General features: G+C 33.5%; 1 protein-coding gene across 1 annotated transcript; it reads left to right on the top strand.

Moving 5' to 3' along the window:
• The first annotated feature begins 639 nt into the window (after positions 1 to 639).
• On the top strand, positions 640 to 22532 carry LOC138700343 (putative cystathionine gamma-lyase 2). Its single transcript, XM_069826900.1, has 8 exons — positions 640 to 793; positions 3137 to 3313; positions 4519 to 4719; positions 7340 to 7561; positions 8168 to 8303; positions 10762 to 11089; positions 15359 to 15497; positions 19463 to 22532. Exons 2-8 carry the CDS (start codon positions 3161 to 3163, stop codon positions 19469 to 19471), a joined length of 1188 nt encoding a protein of 395 aa, XP_069683001.1. The 5' UTR covers positions 640 to 793; positions 3137 to 3160; the 3' UTR covers positions 19472 to 22532.
• The last annotated feature ends 1988 nt before the right edge of the window (positions 22533 to 24520 follow it).

Below are 24520 nucleotides of genomic sequence, written 5' to 3'. Positions count from 1 at the left end.
AATATAACTGTTTTATAAATTCTAACTTTCAGATATTTGGACAGCAGACTGGATGATAAGAACTTCTCAACCGAATAATAACACGCATTTCCCATATTTATTCTGCGTTTAATTTCCTCCCGAGTATCATTTATATTTGTTACTGTTGCTCCAAGATATTTGAATTTTTCCACCTCTTCGAAGGATAAATCTCCAATATTTATATTTCCATTTCAGACAGACAGACATACAAACGAAAATTCCAAAAAAGCGATTTTCGGTTTCAGGGTGGTTAATTATATATGTTAATACAAATTATTTCTGGAAAATCGAAAATTACCAGAAAAATTTCGGCTACAGATTTATTATTAGTATAGATTACGGGAAAAGTTAATGAAGCTACAAATAAATCATGTTGTTAGCATGTACCAGAAACAAGATCATACAGATTTTATACCTTGGAGATAAGAGGATCATGTTCATATCTGGTCCTAGCTAATGGATATATTCTGTTATATCGATACCAGACGACTAAATCATGATAAATATAACTTCATGACTTGCATCATTCTGCATAAAAACACTGATGTCACGTAAGAACAGAATGTAAACTGAGAGACTCAATTTGTGGTACAGCTGCCGCGTGACCTTCAAGTTATCAGAACTTGAATATTTTGCGCAGACTCTTATGTCACACCACGTAACGTTTTAATCACCGTACTGACACAGAATACGTCTACTCAGATTGCGTTCTTCGAGGGACGAAGACATCTTACCGGCTACAGTACATAATTCAAGGAAATACAAATCGAAGGTTAGTCTGAAGAAAATTATTTCTATAGTTCAGTATTATTAAGTTACGAAAGCTTCAGTATAACTGTAAAAGCAATGGAAATACAGTAATAAAACACTTTGACATATTTCAAATATAGTAAATTCAAAATCAAACCACTAGAAATATATTTCAGAATTAAGAATTTGATTAAGGAGAAATATAATATAATATAATATGACTGAGGCTGTACGTCTAAATTAACATTACATTTTTATAGTAAACTCGAATGACACAAAAGAAAACATGTACTGTATTATACTGAAATCTCAACAACGAATGCATTTTCCACCTTTAGGTGATTTCGGGGAACCAATACAGTACCTGATCACATTAATAGAATCATCTACAATTTTTTTAAATACTATATTTTAATTCTATCATTACTGTAATTTTATACATAAAATAGAACTATATTATCTTCACTGCATATTCAGAACAAATATTGAATAACATTTGCATTTTCAGCTGATCAGCACAGATTAAAATCAGATTAACTTCGTTTCAATTCTATTGGAACCCCTTCATACGAATTATACACTAAAGGTAAAAAATATCTGACTCTACTAATCGATAGTGATCGATAATTCGTTGGTGTAAGTGTGACTTCTTTAGTTATTGCTTCTATGGATAGATGGCAAAGATAATAGTCAGTGTTGCCAATAGTAGGCATAAATATACCCGCATTATAGAATTCAATTTTCATACCACTCTACTGATTGTAAATTACTGATGTAGCTGCAAACCGATATTGTCAATTATGAAAATAATTTATGCCTAATCTACCTAATCATTTTACTAAGCCAAGATATACATATACATATATATGCACAGAGTGGATAGTAATTTAAGAGGTGATTCTTCATATTAAATATAATGAAACTTTTATTAGTCTACACTTTTCCTTCGATGAAGCAACGTTAAGCAGAAAAAAAATAGTCTTTGCCCATTGCTAGGAGCGCTCAATTGAGGTAATGGCCCGAGAAAAATGACTGATTGTCATTCAGGTAGATAGTAAAAATAAGCTGTCTTGAATCTCTTTTTGCAAATTAAACCGTTTAGCCATGAATTTAAATTCAATAATAGCGAAAATATTTGAAATAAGTCTTGCAACTCAGTACACGTCGCGTGTTACCGACTGAGTACAGCAGAGGGGGAGGGGAAGGTAAGGAGTGCAGGTCGCGAATGCTAGAGTTATTGCAGTAGCCGTGATGTTTCCAAATGCTTCATAGAAACATACGACTTCCTCTGAAACGGTGAATGTTAAGGCTGGTTCACAATAAACCGGGAACGAGAACCAGAATGAAAACGAGAAGCAGAGGACGTGAATGTGACAATTTTTGATTCGCAATAAACCGAGAACGTAGACGACTATGCATATCGATATGTATGTCAATAACGATATGTAAAGTCGATAATACGCATTCTGATGTTATTTGTGTATAATTGACAAATGGCGTTCTCTCATGAGTACAAGGCAGCCAACATAAACACAGGTTAACCAACTTCAAAATTTCAACTGAAACATTTCATTAGGTACGGTACTATAAATATGCCCATGCATCTTTATTATCACAACCTATTTTAAGTCTACCATAACGTAAAATAATTAGAGAAGAAACATTTGTAATAGAACAAAAATGAACACAACAGTAGTTATTGAATTGAAGCGTGAATATGTAGTATGTAATACAACCAATACAATAATAAAATATGATTCGCTTCCGATCGGTGTTCAAAGATGCAGCTATTGAAAGCCACGTATTCTCCTTCATTTTCTCATCTTTATACGAGGCGCGCCGCTTATCGTAAACGTGAGGATTTTCCTCAACACTCGATATTAGAATCTCATCAAATAAAACTTGCTCCATGATGCACAGCACAGAACAAAATAATGCATAGGTTATGTCACGGTCTTCTTGCTACAAAATATACGACGACAAAATAGCTTTTAGATGGCAATAGAATGAATCTAGTGGGCTGTGATCGGAAACGTGAACGCCAAAGTTGAAACTTGGCCAACTCTCCGTTCCCGATCCCGGGCTCCGGCAAGCTTTTCGTTAATTGTGAATGCTCACATTTAAATGTACACATTTAACAATTTTACCCTTTTCGTTTTCGTTCCGATTCTCGTTTCCGGTTTATTGTGAACCAGCCTTTAGAGAAAAAACTTGTTAAGATTGTTCAAATCTCTCCTCATGATCTATTACCAGTTTCATTTTGGTGCAGAGGTTATCGTCCAACCTACGTATATATATGCACACACACATTTACCAACAATTTTCCTCAAAATTAATTCTGTAAAAATGTTCTCTTAATTTCCAGACTCTTAAATATTTAACGACTAAGATGTCCGGGGAAGCCACACAGAAGAAAGCGCTGAAATATGACACCAAGGCCATCAAGCTGGGATTCAAGCCTGCAGTGACCAACAACTACAGCATAATGCCACCCATCGGGCTGACCACTTCCTACGAGCAGGACGACCCGGCGACGGACAAAGTGAACATTCCATAAATATAACACTAGATCATCATCAATCTCCACCTTTAGAAACCATAGCCTGGAATACACAAGATGAATCTTTCCATTCTTGCCGTAAAATAAATCTTCATAAAATAATTTTCGTTTTTCTCTCTACGTCAGTCAATTTAAGAGAGCAGTGTATAATGGTAATGAGTAGGGCTAGGATTTTGATGACCTATAAATCATGAAAAACTGTCCTAAAAACAATGCATTTATGACCTAAAAATCTTTCAAAAATGCCCTAAAAATTGATCTTACATAATTGCCTTAGTAGAAAAATAGGTTTTGTACTACTTAATATTTAGACTAGTAATTAAATTAAATTTTACATAATTTTTTCTAAGTAGTACACTTTAATTAATTATTTTACCTGATGTAGTTTCCATGTATGATCGTCCACCTCTGCGTCGGCATGTGGACGTGAGGTCAGCACTCGGCTGGTCGGTCTTGGCCCTTCATGGGCTGTAGCACAATGGATTTACTTTACTTTTAGTATCCACGTAGTCCACCACAAGGCCACTCTTATCCGGAATTAGCAGGTATAGAGGAGTCTATATTGAAGGGGTGGTTGGACTGATCTATTACATGGAGTGTACTATGTTAAAATGGCAATATTTGTGTAGAAAAACGATTAAAATATTATACAAAATAATAAGTATTAATGGACAAAATATGTAAAGAAAATATCAAAGGAAATAGACATTATTTTACATTAATAACGGGGATTTATGGCCAAAATTAAATGAAAATGCCTAAAAAAAATGACCGAATAAAACAAAAGATGCTCTTATGAGTTGAAACAGGCAAAAAATGCAAAAAAATTCCCTAGCAAATATGTCTTAAAACACTCAGTTTATCACATAACACATAAATACTAAAGCGGCTATGTTTCTGGCTTACTAGAAAAAAAGATGCAATTTCATCAAAATCCTAGCCCTAGTAATGAGTGATTGAAAGAAATTTTATCCGAACAAATGTAACTTTTCGTACTGAAAAGGAATTTTAAAATGTTACATTTGCTCGTATCAAATTTCTGCACATTTAAAGGACAAAACTGAAATTAACCTTGCTCATTCTTTTGAAAGAATGTCTCGGTATGAAAGTATAAGTCTTCAAATATATTGAAAATCCTTAGTCACTGACCACGAAATGTTTAGATTGACCATTTCACTCTGTTTCAGGGCTATCTGTATATCCGTAAAAATAATCCAATGAGAGAGACCTTGGAAAAGGGCATCGCCGAGTTGGAAGACTCCAAGTACTGCCTTTGTTTCTCGTCCGGCACCAGTGCTTTGAACGGCATCGTGACTCTGCTCAACACCGGAGACCACATCGTGTCAGCTGAGGTCATATTCGGAGGATCATATCGCTACTTCGAGAAGGTACCAATGGAAATGCCTTGTAATGAAAAAGAAGTTTGTGCGAGATCGTGCGTATTTGCTTGGTTTCCGCACAAAACCAATCCGCGGAAGGTCTAAAATTCCACATTCAGTATTCCCAACCTAACACACATAACAATTTCCCCCTCCTTAATGCTTAAGTAACATATTGATTTTACTGCTTTAGGCTTTTAACATATTATTTTTAGAGACGTTCAATATAGTAATAATTATAAATTGGAAACTTACCACTGCAATTTCACCTAAATTGCACTGTTAATTATTGTTTTTAAATATTTGCAAAAATTAAATAAACTCTACAACTCCACTAAAGTTACTGCATTCGTGATGCAAGTAACATTAAGGAAGCCGTGAAAAAATCAACAAGATTCCAGACTCATCTTAGACTGGGGAAAAAAAAAAGACACGTATATCACGGCCTGCTGGAGTATAGTAAACACAGAAAACATTTTAAAGCAACAATGTTGAAGATAGATATTTTTGTTTTGCAAATTTGCCGTCATTGAACAGAAACCAAGATGGAGATTTCATTGCAACTAATTAGAAATTCCTCTTTCAGGTATGTAATAAACGATCTTCGCACAAAATAATGTACGATACACGAGTGGTATGTTTTCTTTCAATTCTCGGAAATTAAAAAAAGCTCAACTACGTTTCGCTTTTTCAAACTTTTCCTCGAACATGAAAACTTCAACATACCGCTCTTGTAACGCATATTACTATTTTGGCTGATCGTGTTTTTTAACAATCTTACCGATGTTGTTGGTAGGCCTTGTAAGTTAAACTTAAAACAAATACCTTACTATAATACAGTAATACCGGATAGCTGTATACTAGCAGCATTGATGTGAGTGCGAAATTTCAGGGACCTGACATCTAGCGGAGAGGCGTGGAATTGCGTCCACAAATACAAATATTAACATAGCGGGAATCGGATTATTGTTTAAAAAGTGAGGTACTAACGTGGAATAATATAATATGAGACAATTAAGAAATGTTATATTATTTAATGTAACATTATTTTATATCAAAACTGCATATTATGAGAAATATTACTTTATATACGCATTGGTGATAAATACAAAGATAAAATTGGTAGTAATCTGATGCTTGTAATAATTAGTAAAGGCATGTGGACAACAATAAAACTTAATTTGTTAAAATCTTAAAATTTTCAATACATTTTAACTTCTATTCATTTATTAGGCCTAAATAAAAAACTATTTTTTATTGTTCTATCAATACAGAGACAAAGGCATTAGGCCTAATAAAGAATTTTGTTGACTCACTTTTTATGATCTCTCGGAAATTGAAAGTGCGATTTGGAGCAATTTGTAATGCTGCAATTGTCACAATTATAAACAGCTCATATGCACCCTGACATTTTAACACAACACTAATTAATAAAACTATTAACTAGCCCAGCAACAATATACATTGCAGTCGATTACAGTTTTTTTCGCGAGTCACACCGGCCGCCTAGGTAGCAGCACCAGCGTCGTTCGTGCGTAGAACTGCTGGCTGTCCGGTATTATTATAGTGAGGTATTTGCTTACAACACACCGATGAGTGAATAAATCTAATCAACTTTTATTTATTCACTTAAAAGTAACGAATTATCAGTGTCGGCACCACTATGTGCTGTGAGGAAATAACTAAATGTCTTATTATACCTGCACTCTTTCTAAATTAATTTATTGGAGTGGAGATTAGTAAGAAAACAGGAATTAATGTAGATAAGTCATAAGCGTGAAAACCATTTCTGACGACTTTCGTTTCTTCCTCGTGGGGACATGGCTGAACGCGAAAACATCCCTGGAGTAAAATACGTATTCAAGCATTAACCTACACCGGTATGCAATTTATTTACACTGATGTATAATTTATTTATATTAATGTATGATTAGTGTTTCACCTACCTACTTCTTTGAAGACAAAAACTAAACTTTCCATAATATTTATTTTATTACAACATATTATGTTAGTGGAATATAATGATTTTATGTTTTTGTTGTGCGTTGAAAGACAGACAGATTATCTCCCAACATTCTGCCTTTTCCTTATTGGTGGTACCGTCTGTTTTTTTTGTTTTCCACTGTATTAATATATATTTTCACTATTTTGAGCAACAGATGCTTGTGCCTCTCGCTGAAATTCTTGCTTCTGCTTCTTTTGTGCTCCATAATGATATTTATAACAAATAAACACGACAAAACAACTGCTACATTTAAATCGATGTTCACTTTTTATTCATGAGTTGTCACGTTGCCACACTACGAAGTCCAAAGATTCGATATTAAACTTCCAGTTACTAATGGTCCGTTAAATGTTCCATCTGCAACTCGCGAATCCGATAACTATAATGGTCCACTAACTAATGAAAGACTAACCTATTTATAGGTTTGTTTTCTTGCAACCCACCATTAGAGTATTAAAAGCTGATCCGGGCTATAAAAAAGGACAATGCAACGCAATATCACTCGCGTCACAAAAAGTATGACCCACTATCAAAAGGGTTTTTAATATAAAGAAGCGAAAAAAATCAGCAGGGGAGGCCAAGCTTTCCGATACGTCACTGACTGTACGTCATGTGTTTGTTCAGATAACTGCAAGGATGGGCATCACTACGACATACGTGGACCCTACGGATGTCCAAAACGTGGAGAAAGCTATTCAAGAGAACACGAAACTTGTGTTCCTGGAAACGCCTGCAAACCCACATCTCTCCGTGTACGACATCGCAAAGGTTGCTGAAGCCGCCCACAAGAAGAAGGAGGATGTCGTAGTCGCTGTCGACAACACATTTCTGACGTCATACTTCCAGGTATAGTGAACATTGTACTTAAAAATTGATTAGAGAATCACCTACTGGAACATACATACTTATAGCTTTTAAGGAACCCGGAGGTTCATTGCCGCCCTCACATAAGCCCGCCATCGGTCCCTATCCTGTGCAAGATTAATCCAGTCTCTATCATCATATCCCACCTTCCTCAAATCCATTTTAATATTATCTTCCCATCTACGTCTCGGCCTCCCCAAGGTCTTTTTCCCTCCGGCCTCCCAACTAACACTCTATATGCATTTCTGGATTCGCCCATACGTGCTACATGCCCTGTCCATCTCAAACGTCTGGATTTAATGTTCCTAATTATGTCAGGTGAAGAATACAATGCGTGCAGTTCTGTGTTGTGTAACTTTCTCCATTCTCCTGTAACTTCATCCCTCTTAGCCCCAAATATTTTCCTACGCACCTTGTTCTCAAATACCCTTAATCTCTGTTCCTCTCTGAAAGTCAGAGTCCAAGTTTCATAACCATATGTTTTTTATAAAGCCTAAATGAGGCACTGAAAGAACTTATTTTAGACACATAAAACACATTTTTAGGACCTAAAACTCAGTGGTCTGTAATGATGACTCACTGTTTCAGAAACCTCTCAGCTTGGGCGTTGATGTTGTTATGTACTCGTTGACGAAGTACATGAATGGACACACAGACGTCTGCATGGGCGCTCTGTGCTTCAACGAGGATTCCTTGCTTCCACGCTTAAGATATATACAGAACAGTGAGTAGCATCAAATACTGTGGATGTTACATGCGAGACGCTGAGATAGCAAAACCTACCTTGTGGCAGGACCTGGTGGGACTTGTCTGCCGCTAGCGGTATTGTGAACTGAATGAATAAATAAATAAATAAATAAATAAATAAATAAATAAATAAATAAATAAATAAATAAATAAATGCATAAATAAATGAATGAATGAATAAATAAAAAATAAATAAATGAATAAAAAAATAAATAAATAAATAAACAAATGAGTGAGTGAGTGAATGAAGGAATAAATAAATAAACAAATGAGTGAGTCAGTGAGTGAATGATGGAATAAATAAATAAATAAATAAATAAACAAGCAAATAAAAAAATACATAAATAAATAAACAAATGAGTGAGTCAGTGAATGAAGGAATAAATAAATAAATAAATAAATAAACAAATGAGTGAGTCAGTGAGTGAATGAAGGAATAAATAAATAAATAAATAAATAAATAAACAAGCAAATAAAAAAATACATAAATAAATAAACAAATGAGTGAGTCAGTGAGTGAGTGAGTGAATGAAGGAAGGAATAAATAAATAAATAAATAAATAAATAAATAAATAAATAAACAAGCAAATAAATAAATAAATACATGAATAAATAAATATAAATAAATAAATAAATGAAAATAAATAAAAATAAAGAAATAAATAAAAATAAATAAATGAAAAAAAAAATATATATATATATAAATGAGTGAGTGAATGAATGAATGAATAAATAAATAAATAAATAAACAAATGAGTGAGTCAGTGAGTGAATGAAGGAATAAATAAATAAATAAATAAATAAATAAACAAGCAAATAAAAAAATACATAAATAAATAAACAAATGAGTGAGTCAGTGAATGAAGGAATAAATAAATAAATAAATAAACAAATGAGTGAGTCAGTGAGTGAATGAAGGAATAAATAAATAAATAAATAAATAAATAAATAAACAAGCAAATAAAAAAATACATAAATAAATAAACAAATGAGTGAGTCAGTGAGTGAGTGAGTAAATGAAGGAAGGAATAAATAAATAAATAAATAAATAAATAAATAAATAAATAAATAAATAAATAAACAAGCAAATAAATAAATAAATAAATGAATAAATAAATATAAATAAATAAATAAATGAAAATAAATAAAAATAAAGAAATAAATAAAAATAAATAAATGAAAAAAAAAAAAATATATATATATATATAAATGAGTGAGTGAATGAATGAATGAATAAATAAATAAACACGTAAATAAATAATAAAATAAATAAATAAAAAATAAATAAATAATATATATATATATATAAATGAATGAGTGAATGAATAAATAAATACGTAAATAAATAAATAATAAAATAAATAAATAAATGAACAAATAAATAAATTAATTAATTAATTGCCTAAAAATTATAATTGACACTTGATGCAAAAACAATTTTCTTTTTTTGTTTTATTTCAAGGTAAGAGAAAGTGTTTTCTGATAATTGAAAAAAATTGAAACAAAGACACAAAATAAATAGTCTGCCATTACAATAATTAAAACCATCAATTAATTCATTTTTTAAATGTAATAAGTAATTTTAGGTGCAAACAAATTTTGAATTTCCTTATGTACTGTATATAGATTATAAAAATGCACAACTCTGTAAAATTTCATAACTATTTTTAACAAATAATACCCCAGATAGTCCGGGGTTCGATCCCAGGGGCCGGCAATCCTAAGTGAGGTTTTCCATGGTTTCCTCAGTTATTTCCAGGCAAATGCCGGGATTGTACCTCTCGAAAGTCCGGCCATGGACGGCGATCCTTCCCTTAATCCTTTCATATGTGTGAGTGAATGCTGTGTAATGTCTTAAATGTTTGTGTTGTATCGGAGGCGGCCCTGGCATTGAGCTGATCCCTCGTCCGGGGAGGCCCTCCATGTCCTTGTGTGGTCAAAAAAGTATGTATGTGATCCATTGAGTAATTCCTCTCCCGACAGGTCGCGGCCCTGTAAGGCCCGGGTGGCGTGGGTCATGTAAATGTACCTACAAGGGAGAGGTTAAACTGAGAGAAAGAAAGAAAGAAATACCCCAGATAAGTAGCATGAAATTCTATAGCAGCTAGGTCGCGAGGGTTGATTTAGACGTGTACACCGTCTGTGCTTGAGTTCGTACTTTAATAGTCATAAAAATGTGGCCTATATATTTTATTTCGTTGTGAGAAACGTAGGACTAAAAAATCTGGATATTCCGTCTCGTTTGTTTATTACAAAACTCTATTGCATGTTTCTTATATAGATGAAATAGTCCGGCCAATAGGGGTTGCTTGTGACTTTCCTCCTACTACATGAAATCCCTAAATGTCATGGGCCTGCTAATCCGACCGATATAAAACTCTGTTTATCGTCTTCATTTGCTTCCCTGTCATTTGAATAATTCATCTTATTTTCAGACGCGGGACTCAGTCCCTCGCCGTTCGACTGTTACCTGGTTTATCGCGGCCTCAAGACGCTGCCCATACGCATGCGCCAGCACATGAAGATCGCCTTGAAGATCGCGCAGTTCCTGGAGTCCCATCCCTTGGTGGAGAAAGTGTTGCACCCCTTGCTGCCCAGCCACCCGCAATACGAGCTTACTAAACGACAGACCACGGGGCACAGCGGCATGGTGGCGTTTTACGTGAAGGGGGGGCTGAAGGAGACCAGCGACCTGCTGAAGAAGTTCAAAGTCATCAACTTGGCCGCCAGTCTGGGAGGCGTTGAGAGCCTCGTCATGGTTCCGTAAGTGTCTGATGTTCAGGGATGATGATGATGATGATGATGATGATGATGATGATGATGATGATTATGTCGACGGATAATAATACAGTAGCGTGCAAATTAATCCGAACAACGTAATTACTTATGCAAAAACACTAAAACGGGATAAAAAAAAAGGATCTAAGACATAACTCAGTAATCTATGTGGCCTTCCTTGTTCCTAATAACAGCTCTGAGACGATTTGGCATGGATTCCATTAATTTCCCACAAATATTCTTCATTTCTTAATAGCGAAACCATACGCCAATGAGGGCAGAAATCATCATCTCCTTTGTAGAACAATCCATTTTTTGCATTCTTCTTTTGCAAATTGACCACAAGTTCTCAATGGGGTTGATGTCGGGTGAGTTGCCTGGCCAGGGGAGTACCTGAATATTCTTCTTGTTGAAGAATTCTGTAGTTTTTCGAGACGTATGGCATGGTGCCAGGTCTTGTTGGAACACACCTCTGCCATCCGGAAATGATTTTTGCAGCTGGGGTACGATTCTGGTTTCCAATAAGTGAATATATTTGTCAGAATTCATCATTCCCTTGATAGGTATTAATGCTCCAGGCCCTTCATGTATAAAACAACCCCAAAACATTACTTTAGGGGGGTATTTGGGTGCTTGTTGGAGATGAGCTGCTGTTACTTTTTCGGATCCTTTCCGTACGTAAGAAACACGGTGGCCGTGGACCTCAAAATGAGACTCATCGGAAAAAAGTACATTCTTCCAGTCATTCACTGTCCAGTGTTGATGTAATTTTGCCCACATTAAGCGTTTTTTGCACATAACAGGGGTTAGCAGTTGCTTCTTAATAGGCTTACGAGCCCTTCGTCCAGCTTCCAAAAGCCTACGCCGCACTGTTGTGACGTGAATATTCGCCCCAGTGGTAGCCCTTAACTCGCGGGTTAAGTCGACAGCAGTTAGTCTAGGATTTAATTTACTTTTCCTGACAATTAAACGATCATCTGCAGGTGAAGTCTTCCTTTTCCGGCCACAGTTTCCTTTTTTCTGGGGTGTGATGGATCCAGTCTCCCTGTATCGTTTTATGATCGAATTAACAGTAGCCAAACCGATGTGACATTCTGCAGCAATTTGCCTCTGTGTCATAGAAGAATGCTCTGCTATTGTTATAATTTTAGACCGTTTTCGTGGAGTTGTATCCATTTGTGAAGACGACAGAATGTACACAGGATTGCAGTATTAAGTCTTCAACACAACTGAAATGCTTATAAGTACAAAACGACAGGCAAAATGTCACATATTATAAAAAAAAATAATGACAGACCTTCAATAATGGAATTACACGTACTACAGATGTCAATTAAAGCGGTATGAGCAGCTGTGAGGCCAACAATGACAGAAAATGTAAAAATATGTCGTGTTCGGATTAATTTGCACGCTACTGTAAGTAGAGCCCAGTGTTTGGTGAAACTGAACTACAAGTTTAGTGAACACATACCTATGCTCCCAACAGTTTTGTGCGGCAATGACGCAACTATTGATCAGGGGCGTCTTCAGAGGCAGTGCCATCGTGGCATGGCACTACCAGAACACAAGGGGGGGGGGAAAGGGGAATGAATATTTTCCGCGCAAAACCGGAGTGAAACAAGTTACGCTTGTACTCGCAAACTCTACCGCCAATATTATCGTCGCCGCCAATCACGTTGCACCGTCTATGTGCAACAATGCTCTTGATGAAACCTCACAGCACATTGTCACAGATTTCCAAACGCTGGGCCATCTATCTTACCAGCTCCTCTCGACTGGCACCTCGTAGCCCTGACCTCACAACCCGTGTAGTCAGTCCAAGCGGTATTTAAGTTCAGAGATTGGGTACACGATTCTCACCCCCTCCCCCCAGAACACCTTACTACTACTACGATGGATATTCTGATCACATTCAACTCCGTAATTCCATTCCAACAATATTTGAATTCCACTTATACAAAAGTTGGCGACATAGAATATTCTGATCACATTCAACTCCGTCATTCCATCCCAACAATATTTGAATTCCACTTATACATAAGTTGGCGACATAGACAAACTCTGTTATTAGTGCAAATAGAAAAAAAAATGGTAAGAGGGGAATGTTGTTGCAAATAAATAGTTTTCAATCTAATGTGCTTGAATTTTCAACGTAGAATGGACCATTGAGGCTGTAGCCTATATTAGTACGACAAACTCGCTAATCATAGTGCTGCCAAATTAATGGTTTTTCCGCTAGTTCTATCGGATTTTAGATTTATCGGAGAAAAGTTGGTCGACATGAATAGATTAACGATTATTTAACTTGTCACAGTACAAAGAAACATTTCTTTTAATTGATATAAATATTCAGAGGAATTTCATTCTTGCCTGGTGGGTTTCCCTGAACTTGTGTTGGCAACACTGATAATTATCTGTAGTAATGTCACGAGAGGTCTGAGATCTCCCGATAAATCCACGAGCGAAGCGAGTGGATTTATCTGGGAAATCTCAGACCTCGAATGACATTTATTAGGATTATTTCGTGAATAAAATAAAAATTTAAATAATATATCCCTAAAATTCGATCACAAAATGTTAATAATTGTATATTAACGAATACTTAACCTATTCAGACATTGTGAAGTTGAAATACTCGTAGATGAATATCGATTATTGCAATAAAGAAATTCGATATTATTATTAAGTAATGCCAATTGCGAAAAGCGAAATACAGGTTTTTTTTTATTTCAGTAGGTTATTTTACGACGCTTTATCAACAGCTTAGGTTATTTAGCGTCTGAATGAGATGAAGGTGATAATGCCGGTGAAATGAGTCCGGGGTCCAGCACCGAAAGTTACCCAGAATTTGCTCATATTGGGTTGAGGGAAAACCCCGGAAAAAACCTCAACCAGGTAACTTGCCCCGACCGGGAATCGAACCCGGGCCACCTGGTTTCGCAGCCAGACGTGCTAATCGTTACTCCACAGGTGTAATACAGGTTTAACAATGTTAATTACATGTACTGCACTTTTCTCTTATTATTATAACAAATACATTTTCATTATCTGCTGAAATAATAATTTAATTTAACAGTAACAGTGGGGACAGCTATATACCAATGCTTATGTGTTCACAGCGAGACATATTGCTACACAGTGAAGCCACCTCTGTATAGATAGGCCTAATTAAAACACGAATTTTATTACGCCATACGAAAGGCAGTTTGATCAAAGACATTATTACTATGCAAGGTCTTTGAGTTTGATATGCGATGATGTTACGTAAATTTGAACGTCTATTAATTGTTTAATTTCAATACAAATGTCATAGGCTACAATTTTATAGGTTACGTTAGGCCTACCTGTGGAAGCAGGACCAATGTCAGCTGTGCCTTGTTTCGACCGTTACTTACAATGAGTGCTACACGAAAGCATTTTTTATAGCTCGACAAACGCATTCTCGCTGTAGTGTGTAACGGAACTAAAGCTGCATCTACACAGTTCAATATTCCAATCGCGTATGCGTGCAATCTGGGAAGAATATTGGAATAATCAAGTTTAAAAGGTACGTTCAATTAAGATGCATGAAGATTTTGTGTCTACATGGTGCGCCGTTTTGAAAGTCGTCTTCACTGCGTAAATATATTAATTAATATTAAATATGAATCTTGCATTCATTGCTTTAAAGTTGAAAGAAAAGTTTAACCGTGTAGTTGCATCTTAATGTATTCATGATCATCAATTTACTGGGAAACAGTTGGCGACAACGACTAAACAAAAGAAGGACCATGCGATAAATTGATAGCGATAAATCTAGCTGCAGAAATTATCGCAAAGTCTGACTGTGATTGGTTGGAATTCAAAATTTAATTACACTTCATTGGTAGAAAATGGAATGACGTCATATAAACGAAATAGTCATCATAATTTCGTATCTTGTCCAGTACACTATGGTGACTGTGATGACGTAGGACGAAGAGTGGGGCAACAGAGCACTTTCCATTCTCACTCAGGCTGGTGCCAGTATACAATCTGAACGTTGGCAACCCAAGCTATCTGCACTGAAACTGAGTTTGTTTATATCGCCGGACGAAGTACGAAAACATAATTGCAATAGGATAAACTTTGGTACAAACCTATGTAGAGTTACTGTTTCATCATAACCATTCTTTTGAAATGTAAGAAATGTACTGGCAATTATAGATTTAAATAGAGAAATGGCACTGAGTACATAATATTATGACAATAACTGTACTGAATGTTGTCTTGCAGAGCTGTGCTTAGCCACGCGTCATTTCCACAAGAGGACAGACTTAGGTTAGGGATTACAGACAACTTGGTGAGGCTTTCTGTTGGACTGGAGGACGTCGACGATCTGAGAGAGGATCTGGATCAAGCTCTGCATTCAACTGTAAGTAACAAAGAATATGGTATCTAAGTGTGAAATAGAATGACAAATTTGTCAGATCTTCCGAAGAAATGTATTTATTTATTTATTTATTTATTTATTTATTTATTCATCTATTTATTTATTCATTTATTCAGTTAGTTATTCATTTAGTTATTTATCTATTTATTTATTCATTTATTCATTTAGTTATTCATTTAGTTATTTATTTATTTATTTATTCATTCATTTAGTTATTTATTTATTCATTTATTCATTTATTTATTTATTCATTTATTCATTTATTAATTTAGTTATTTATTTATTTATTTATTCATTTATTTATTTATTTATCCATTTATTAATTAATTTATTTATTTATTCATCTATTTATTTATTCATTTATTCAGTTAGTTATTCATTTAGTTATTTATCTATTTATTTATTCATTTATTCATTTAGTTATTTATTTATTTATTTATTTATTTATTCATTCATTTAGTTATTTATTTATTCATTTATTCATTTATTTATTCATTTATTCATTAATTAATTAATTAATTAATTTATTTATTTATTTATTTATTCATTTATTTATTTATTTATTCATTTATTAATTTAGTTATTTATTTATTTATTTATTTATTCATCTAGTTATTTATTCATTTATTCAGTTAGTTATTCATTTAGTTATTTATCTATTTATTTATCCATTTATTCATTTAGTTATTTATTTATTTATTCATTCATTTAGTTATTTATTTATTCATTTATTCATTTATTTATTTATTCATTTATTCATTTATTCATTTAGTTATTTATTTATTTATTCATTCATTTATTTATTTATTTATTTATTTATTCATTTATTAATTTAGTTATTTATTTATTTATTTATTTATTTATTTATTCATCTATTTATTTATTCATTTATTCAGTTAGTTATTCATTTAGTTATTTATCTATTTATTTATTCATTTATTCATTTAGTTATTCATTTAGTTATTTATTTATTTATTTATTCATTCATTTAGTTATTTATTTATTTATTTATTTATTTATTCATTTATTAATTTATTAATTTAGTTATTTATTTATTTATTTATTTATTCATTTATTTACTTATTTATTTATTCATCTATTTATTTATTCATTTAGTTATTTATCTATTTATTTATTCATTTATTAATTTAGTTATTAATTAATTAATTAATTAATTAATATATTTATTTATTAATTCTGGTGTAGTTAAGGCCATCAGGCCTTCTCTTCCACAACACCAGGAATACAAATACAATAATACAAATATACAGAGTGAGAGTAAAATTCTTACACACATTTCGAAAGTGAATTCGTAATGAAAGCTAAGAAGAAACTTGTCCAGAAATGTTGATCTTCGAGGAATAAGTGAAGAATTACAAAGCAACAAGTATTATGCAATGTTCAAATGGTTTAATTCTTTATTTAACTTCGTTTTTAATTTTCCAATTATAAATATGTGTCCTGGTTAACAGCCTGAAATGTTCAACATAATTCATTTGGATATTTCAATGACTCATTCACTTAACCATTCATTGACTTCGAAGTCCATTCAAAACTCCGTTCTGATTTTAGGCTATAACTTTTCTTTGTTTTCTATATCTCTCTTTCCCATAGATTGATGGTCAATATTTTCCAGATCACTTTACAAGAAGGAAACATTGTAATAACTAGGCTTGTAACATTGGTGACCGATAGGATGCGTTACGTAGTTTCAAGTTTACTATCTGCTCACCAGTTAGTACTCTAGCATACGTAAACAGTGTACCTGCTGAATATACCGGTATACCCTTTCATCGAATAATGCTGAAGGTTAAAGGTTCTCAGGCGCATATTTTTGCAGCGGAATTTGGTCAATGTTTTGAAGTGAATGACGGGAACATTACATGTACAGAGGTGTGAAAATTATTAGAATAATCTTAATTTTAAAGGTTTTTTAATAGTTCCTTCACAAATATTCATTGAATTGATGAATATTGGTATATAATATTACTATACTGATGTAGGATATATTTACTACTAACAATGCCGGAAAGCATTGTTGTACATTGGTATTTTTCTTATTTTACAATTGTTATGGGAATTCAGAAATTATTATATTATGTTGGCGGAACTGGAAACATAAAAAAATTAATTAAGAAATGCTTTAAACAAATTGTTCTTTGCGTTTACATTGTTGTGAAGGTTCAAATGAACGTATACATCTGTTTTGTGCATATAATTTTTTTTGTTTCCAATTCCGCCAACATAATATAATAATTTCTGAATTCCCATAACAATTGTAAAATAAGAAAAATACCAATGTACAACAATGCTTTCCGGCATTGTTAGTAGTAAATATATCCTACATCAGTATAGTAATATATACCAATATTCATCAATTCAATTAATATTTGTGAAGGACCTATTAAAAAACCTTTAAAATTAAGATTATTCTGATAATTTTCACACCTCTGTAAATTACGTAATACAAACATACGAGGTGACAAGCGATATTATATACAGAGACATTGTAGTACAAGAAAAGAGACGAGGAAACTCAGACTCATGAATAACTCTATGATAATTCTGCACATAACGAAAGGTAGTAACAATATATCTTTGTAATGCTATGTAGCTTATATTTACTTTTAGAGCTGTCCAGATTTATTTATGTCATTCTTGTAATCGATCAATGTCCTCGTACTAGCTCACGTCCCCAGGTTATATACCACGCTACAGTCAACATTTGTAATCGGTCGCCAACATTACAAGCCTAATAATACTGTATTTCGAATTTCTTCAATTTAAGCTTATATAAGATTTAATACAGTCATAGGAAGTATTTGGATTATCTACATTTATTTATATTTAATCTTTGAAACTGACTGCTCCAGTGTGTTTGGAACGTCCGTCCCGTGGCTCTATTCCATTTAGGTGTGTGCTCAAAGAATACTGTCTTTCACCTACTTTTATTCGTATTGTCTGGTTTTTGGTGAAGTCCATATTTATAACCCTTACTGGACTACAGACCCAGAAACAAAAAATTTGGGCCACCTACCTGAATTTTGTTTCTGAGTCTGTAGAAAAATGACCAAAACTTTACAAAATTTAAGACCTGAATTTATTTTTTCCTTGTTTCAACATACGTTTGGATGTTCAACACATAGGATTCAATTTATCTTTTGATATAGGTCGTCAGCTTCATTAACTTTGAGACTATAACGTAAGTAACTCTGTGGCCGGGAGGAAAAAGGTCTTAAGTAAAAATGTTATACTTTTCAGGAGAGCAGTAGAAAGATTGAAATTGGTGTCAATTATAGAGTTTTTTTTTAATTAACAGGTTTTTCCTGGAAATTATTTGTTTATATTTCTTCTAAAATAGGTAGTGTTGCTCATTTAACAATTTTCTTGATCTTTTCCAAAAATAGCCGCACTTAAGCCCTTTTAGACTAGAAGCCAAACTGAGTAGAAGGGACTATTAAACATAAGACCTTTCTCATGTCAAAATAAATGAGAAATGTAAATTATTAGGAATGCAAAATGAGTCTTAAACAATTATAGGACTGTTTACCCTGGTGCTTAAAGTTTTAAAAGGAAAGGACATCAGTATGTGATAAAATGGCTAAAATACAAGTTAGACCTTTTTAATAGGGAAGCATGGAAAGTAAACATGTGACGTTTGTAAGGAATAAAGTATTAAATATTCTTAAGTCCTTTATTCTGTGTGTGCTAGATTCAAAAAGTACTTAGGACATTTGGTAACGCTCTATAAATCCAGTCAGAAGTCTTATTTGACTTTAGCCGTTTTACCAGATTGTAGACAATTGTTTCCGCTTTCAGAATATACAAAAACCTCATTTTCACAAAAAAATTGACTTAAGACCTTTTTCCTCCCGGCCACAGAACTAAAGAACTCGTTCCGTTACACGATATTAATCTTATTAATTTGAAACTGTTATATTTTTCAGCTGGCATGAAGGCAGCACCTGTGGTCCATCCATACAACATGAAGAAACTGGAAGTTTGAACATATTTTTGTCTAAATTAGGGACCATATTTTTTAGTAAAACTGAATAGTAAGGGTAATATAATAAATAAAATGACATTCATACAGATACACAAAAATGTACTGTCTTATCACATTGTACAGCAATAAATAAATAAAAACATTCACATTTAAAAAATATTATGAAAAAAGAAAAAAAATGAACACCCTCCTTTCTTCTCGTAATCATTTTACTCGTGTGTTTGATAATTCAAAAGACAACTCATGTTAAAATATTAAAATACTTTTGAATGAAGAGAGATCAGTGTAAGCTAAAAAATCTTAGACACATATACTACTTTTTACTTACTTACCTATCAATTTTAGCTTAATCATCCTTCTTACTGCTTAAATTTAACACAACTTTCGAAAATACTTTTATCATTATTTAAAAATATATTGTAAGTTTAGATAAACAATGTAAACTGTCATGATTTTTTCAATCTAGTTCCTTACACACAAACAACTCTCTGGGGGAGAGAGCAATTTTCTAGCATTCAAAATAAAGTGTTAAATGTTCATTAAATTGTGTACATTTTTATGGCAAAAAGAGGTCATTGGAAAAGTTGCTAAATCTTACTCAATTTTAATGTATTTTCAACCAAACCTTTACAGGTGATACATTAAGCATCTGTGTGTATCCCAATAGCTTTACTTCATTGCTCTGTACATGGCCAGATTTATAGCACCGTATCAGAATAGTCCTGTAAGTTTATCACAATTGCCAACACAGGAGGTTATTATGATACACTGATTTTGTTTTAATTTTATCCATTATTACAAAAAAAATTATAAATTGAACTCCAAATCCTTCATATAGGGTAATATCTCTAATCCCGCGATAAAATTTCGATTGAATGCCATGGAGTTCTGGTCTCTGACTTTTAAGTCTTTTTTTTAAATACCTAACAGATGCCAGGAGATGTCTTCTTTTCAATTCTATTGACTACCCGCCTTCTGAATAGAATGAGTCGACTGCAGAAGCTTTTGTTCAGTGAAAGGTGGTTGACCAGTAAGTTTTTCTTTCCCTTGTAACCGCTCCTGAAGAAACATTTTATATTTGAGCTAACAATTAATATAGCACTATAAAAATGATATATTACTGCAGATTATAGTCAGCTGAATCAATGTGTGTGATTATTTAAACATTATGAGACAATAACAATGCTACAGGAGCTTTCCCATTTCTCCTTCCTGGCTCATTCGACCAGTGATACCAACGCTAAATTGTGAAAATTAATGTCTATGAAAGAAAATAGTTCGTGGAAATAATAATAGAAATAAGACATAGAAAACATCAATTATAATTATAATGAAATAATAGGGTATATGTTTAACTTAATTACTGCTGTTAGGAATATAAATAATGAGAAATAATTGTGTTATCGTTCAATTTATTCAAATTTAATTTTCTATTGAATTTTACTTTCAGTTTACTTTGTTCATATTATATTAATATGTATTCCTGTAGTTACGCAAGTATTTTCTATGAAATTTGTCACTTAGGCCCCTCTACTGTGTTGTAATTTCTTGCTTAATTCATATTAAAACAATTTACCATGACTTCAATGTGTTTTTCCAAATACACGTTTGTTTTCTGAGCAGTTAATGAGGATTATTTTAGTATCAGGGAATTAGGAAACCACTATCACGGAATCTGGATCCCTGTCACGGATTTAGGAGCCACTGTATAACAATGAAGAATCATATATTATATAGCAAACTTGTGAAACTGTTGACACTGAATGTTGTAAAAACTGTAGCGAAAGGTCCAAATAACGCCATTTAGGTGTTATTTGAAAATTTTTAGTACAATTTTGGCATAAATATAGACTTTATTAAATATGTCACTGAATTAGGCAGCTTTACCCTACTATATGTCTGAAGTAGCACATAATTTCATTTTTTCAAATTTGTATATGCTTTGATAGAAAAATTACAGCAAAAGATTGATTTTTTGTACCATAATAGCCCTACTTGCCCTACATTACACTATAGGCCTAGACCTAAAGAATGAAGACATAATCACGCATCTGTAAGTATTTCTTCCAACTTCTTTGTAATGGAGCAATTTGTTTCCATTCTGCCTCTATCTTCCTTTGTGAGGTGAGAACATTTTGTCATGTAATTAATTCCACAGTTCTAATAATAGCTCTTAATCTCATGTTTATGACGTAACATTATATTTTCCACTACATCGTGAAATAACTTTCTTTATCCATGACCATAACGAAAAGCATGCCTTTACTAAATACTTTAGCGTTTGTAAAGTAGGCTTTTATTCAACATTACTTTATTCCACTAGTGAGATAAAGATTTTACCTCACAGTTTGAACTTTATCTCACAGTTCATTAGTATTTTCCTAGTACCCGGGTACACACGTATAGGGTAAACGCGGGTGAATCGGATTGGAGGACGAATCGGATCAGTTAATATAAATTGCTGGTCCTAGAGTGCGCTAGTGAGTTCTTGCTGATACCATCCTCTGAAGTCAAAGAATGCTAGTATTTGAGTTCGATGACCATAAGAAGTTGGCGTGTGTACGACCTGCAGGTGATAAATAGACTACTTTTTATAAGTTTGAGGTACGTAGATGCTCTGAATTTGCCATTGTGTTATTTTTAGCTCTGGATTAAACAATTTTTTGAACACACATTATTAAAACTTACGCAACAAGTTATGTAGTAGGAAAGAGCAGTCTGTCTTGATTCTATAACCTCACCTGATGTTCTCATTTATTTGCTGCCAGTGCTGCCAATTTGCAAATATGTATTTCTGTGCATGTGCGGGCGAAACGGATCAGTGAATGGCGGGTAGTTTGAATTGCTTATTTTATATAGAAATGGAAATATTGTTTTTCTTTTTAAATTCCGGATAGGTAGACTTCAGCACGAGGAAGACCCAGACAAATTGCTTGTCTTCTCACTTCACCAGAGAACATAGCACAAATGAAGAAAAAGCAAAAATTAAAAAAAAAAAAAAAAAAAAACAACGAGAAGATAAATAGTAAGAAAGGATGCAGAATGAACAGAAAAAATGTGCAAAGAGAAAGTGAGGACATGATTGAGGTTGACGACGACGACGATGACGATGACGATGACGATGACGATGACGATGACGATGACGATGACGATGACGATGACGATGACGATGACGATGATGATGATGATGATGATGAGGATGTGGTTGTAGAAATAGACAATGAAGGGAGTGATGACTTTTGCCAATTTTGTATGTTGAAATATTCTGATCCCAAGTCTGTGAAGAAAGGAGAATGGATCCAGTGCAACGTAAGGGTGAATGGTACCACGAGGGGTGTGTGGGAGCTAAGGGGAGAAAGACGTTTATCTGTGGAAAATGTGTTTGAAAACAGAGAAACTAAGAAATGTGATTTTCCTATTACTGAGCTTCTAATTTTGTATCTTACAGCATGAATAATAGGTTTCCACTGCTTTTTCTTTCAGTCAGATTCACCCGCAATACCAATCCTATTCACCCGCCACTGGAGGATGATTCAGATCAATTTTAACAACCAATTAAGTTGAAGAAAAATAAAACATAATAACTATTTCTGACAGACTGTTGCGTCAGACTTAAAGTTAATGAAATTATCTTTCACCGGACAGTAAGAGACGCAAGAATTGTCAGCGTATTACCACTTTTATTTATAATTATTTTAAAAATGATCCGATTCACCCGCGTTTACCCTACTTTTCCATTGAACTATTCTATTACTCAAGAAGGTAATATATTAGTTACTAAATGTCACTACCTCTACTTCTTTATTACCATTTCTTATTTATTTATCGCTGCTTCCTCAAATCAGAGGCTGCCATTAGACAAAGCATACAAAACAATACAAGAACAAATAGATGATGAGAGCTAAAAGAGTAAGAAAAAAGGCAAACAAATACACAAACAATGGCAGTTTACAGAAGAAAAAAAGTTTCAAGTAAAGAATCAATGAAAGCTAAGAAGGAAAAAGAAAAATGATAATGGTGCGTCAATTTTTTCCATACGCTGAATTGGAGTCCATATAGGTCGTTCCGTAATAGTTTGACTGAATCTCTAATTATGAGGAGGGCCAGTTCATTCAAAAAAGATTTGTGCAGTCCTAGGGTCTTACAGAATTTAGAAGAGAAGTTGGGTATCGTTCCTCTTGCTCCAAACATCAATCCCCTAACACTGATATCGTGAAGTTGGTACTTATCTTTATAATACGGGATGGTTGGAACGTAGATTGCTCGTTTCTCCTCATGTACGTCTTCGGGCTGTCCTTTGTACGTTTCAAACCTGATGGTGGGGTCGATTATCATACCCTGAGACAGGGATTCGCTAATGGAGATTATGTCAATTCGTCTGTTACTGCCATTGTCGGCGGTTCCGTGGACTTCTTCATAGACGGTGTATTTTAGTTTTCTAAGGGCATCGGCCAATTTAGTTCTAATTGCATGGTGCCTATATATACGCAATGTTTCGCCATAAGGGCAGGCTCCCAGGACATGTCCATTGTATCTCCTTCTCTTTTCTCTATCTACTACGTCGTAATTTGTGTATTGCATCCATATCTAATATGTATTTTTTTTTAATTTGTAATAATTTACCTTTTGGGATGCGAGAAGACTTGAACCTGCGAAGTTGGGTTTGTAGGATTTCATAATTTTATAACATTTTACAACAACACGCGTTACCCAACTGAGCTACACAGACACGATGATTAATTACGTTTCAAAATTCCTCTTAAGTTTACAGAAAAATGTGAAATTATTTTAATCACATTAGTCCCGTGAACACTTCTGAATAATCTCTGAAACTTCAAAAAGATGAAAATACACGTTTAAAATGAAAAAAATATACATTACATAATTAATTATAATTTGTTATTTATCCAACGCCTTAGATACCATTCTTCACTAATCATGGCCTCCTACATCATGACCTACCTAGTACTCGTATCGATTCTAAAATCCATGCCATGAT

The sequence above is a fragment of the Periplaneta americana genome, chromosome 5, assembly GCF_040183065.1.
Source record: "Periplaneta americana isolate PAMFEO1 chromosome 5, P.americana_PAMFEO1_priV1, whole genome shotgun sequence".
Lineage (NCBI taxonomy): Eukaryota > Metazoa > Arthropoda > Insecta > Blattodea > Blattidae > Periplaneta > Periplaneta americana.
This window is presented reverse-complemented; position numbering and strand designations above follow the sequence as displayed.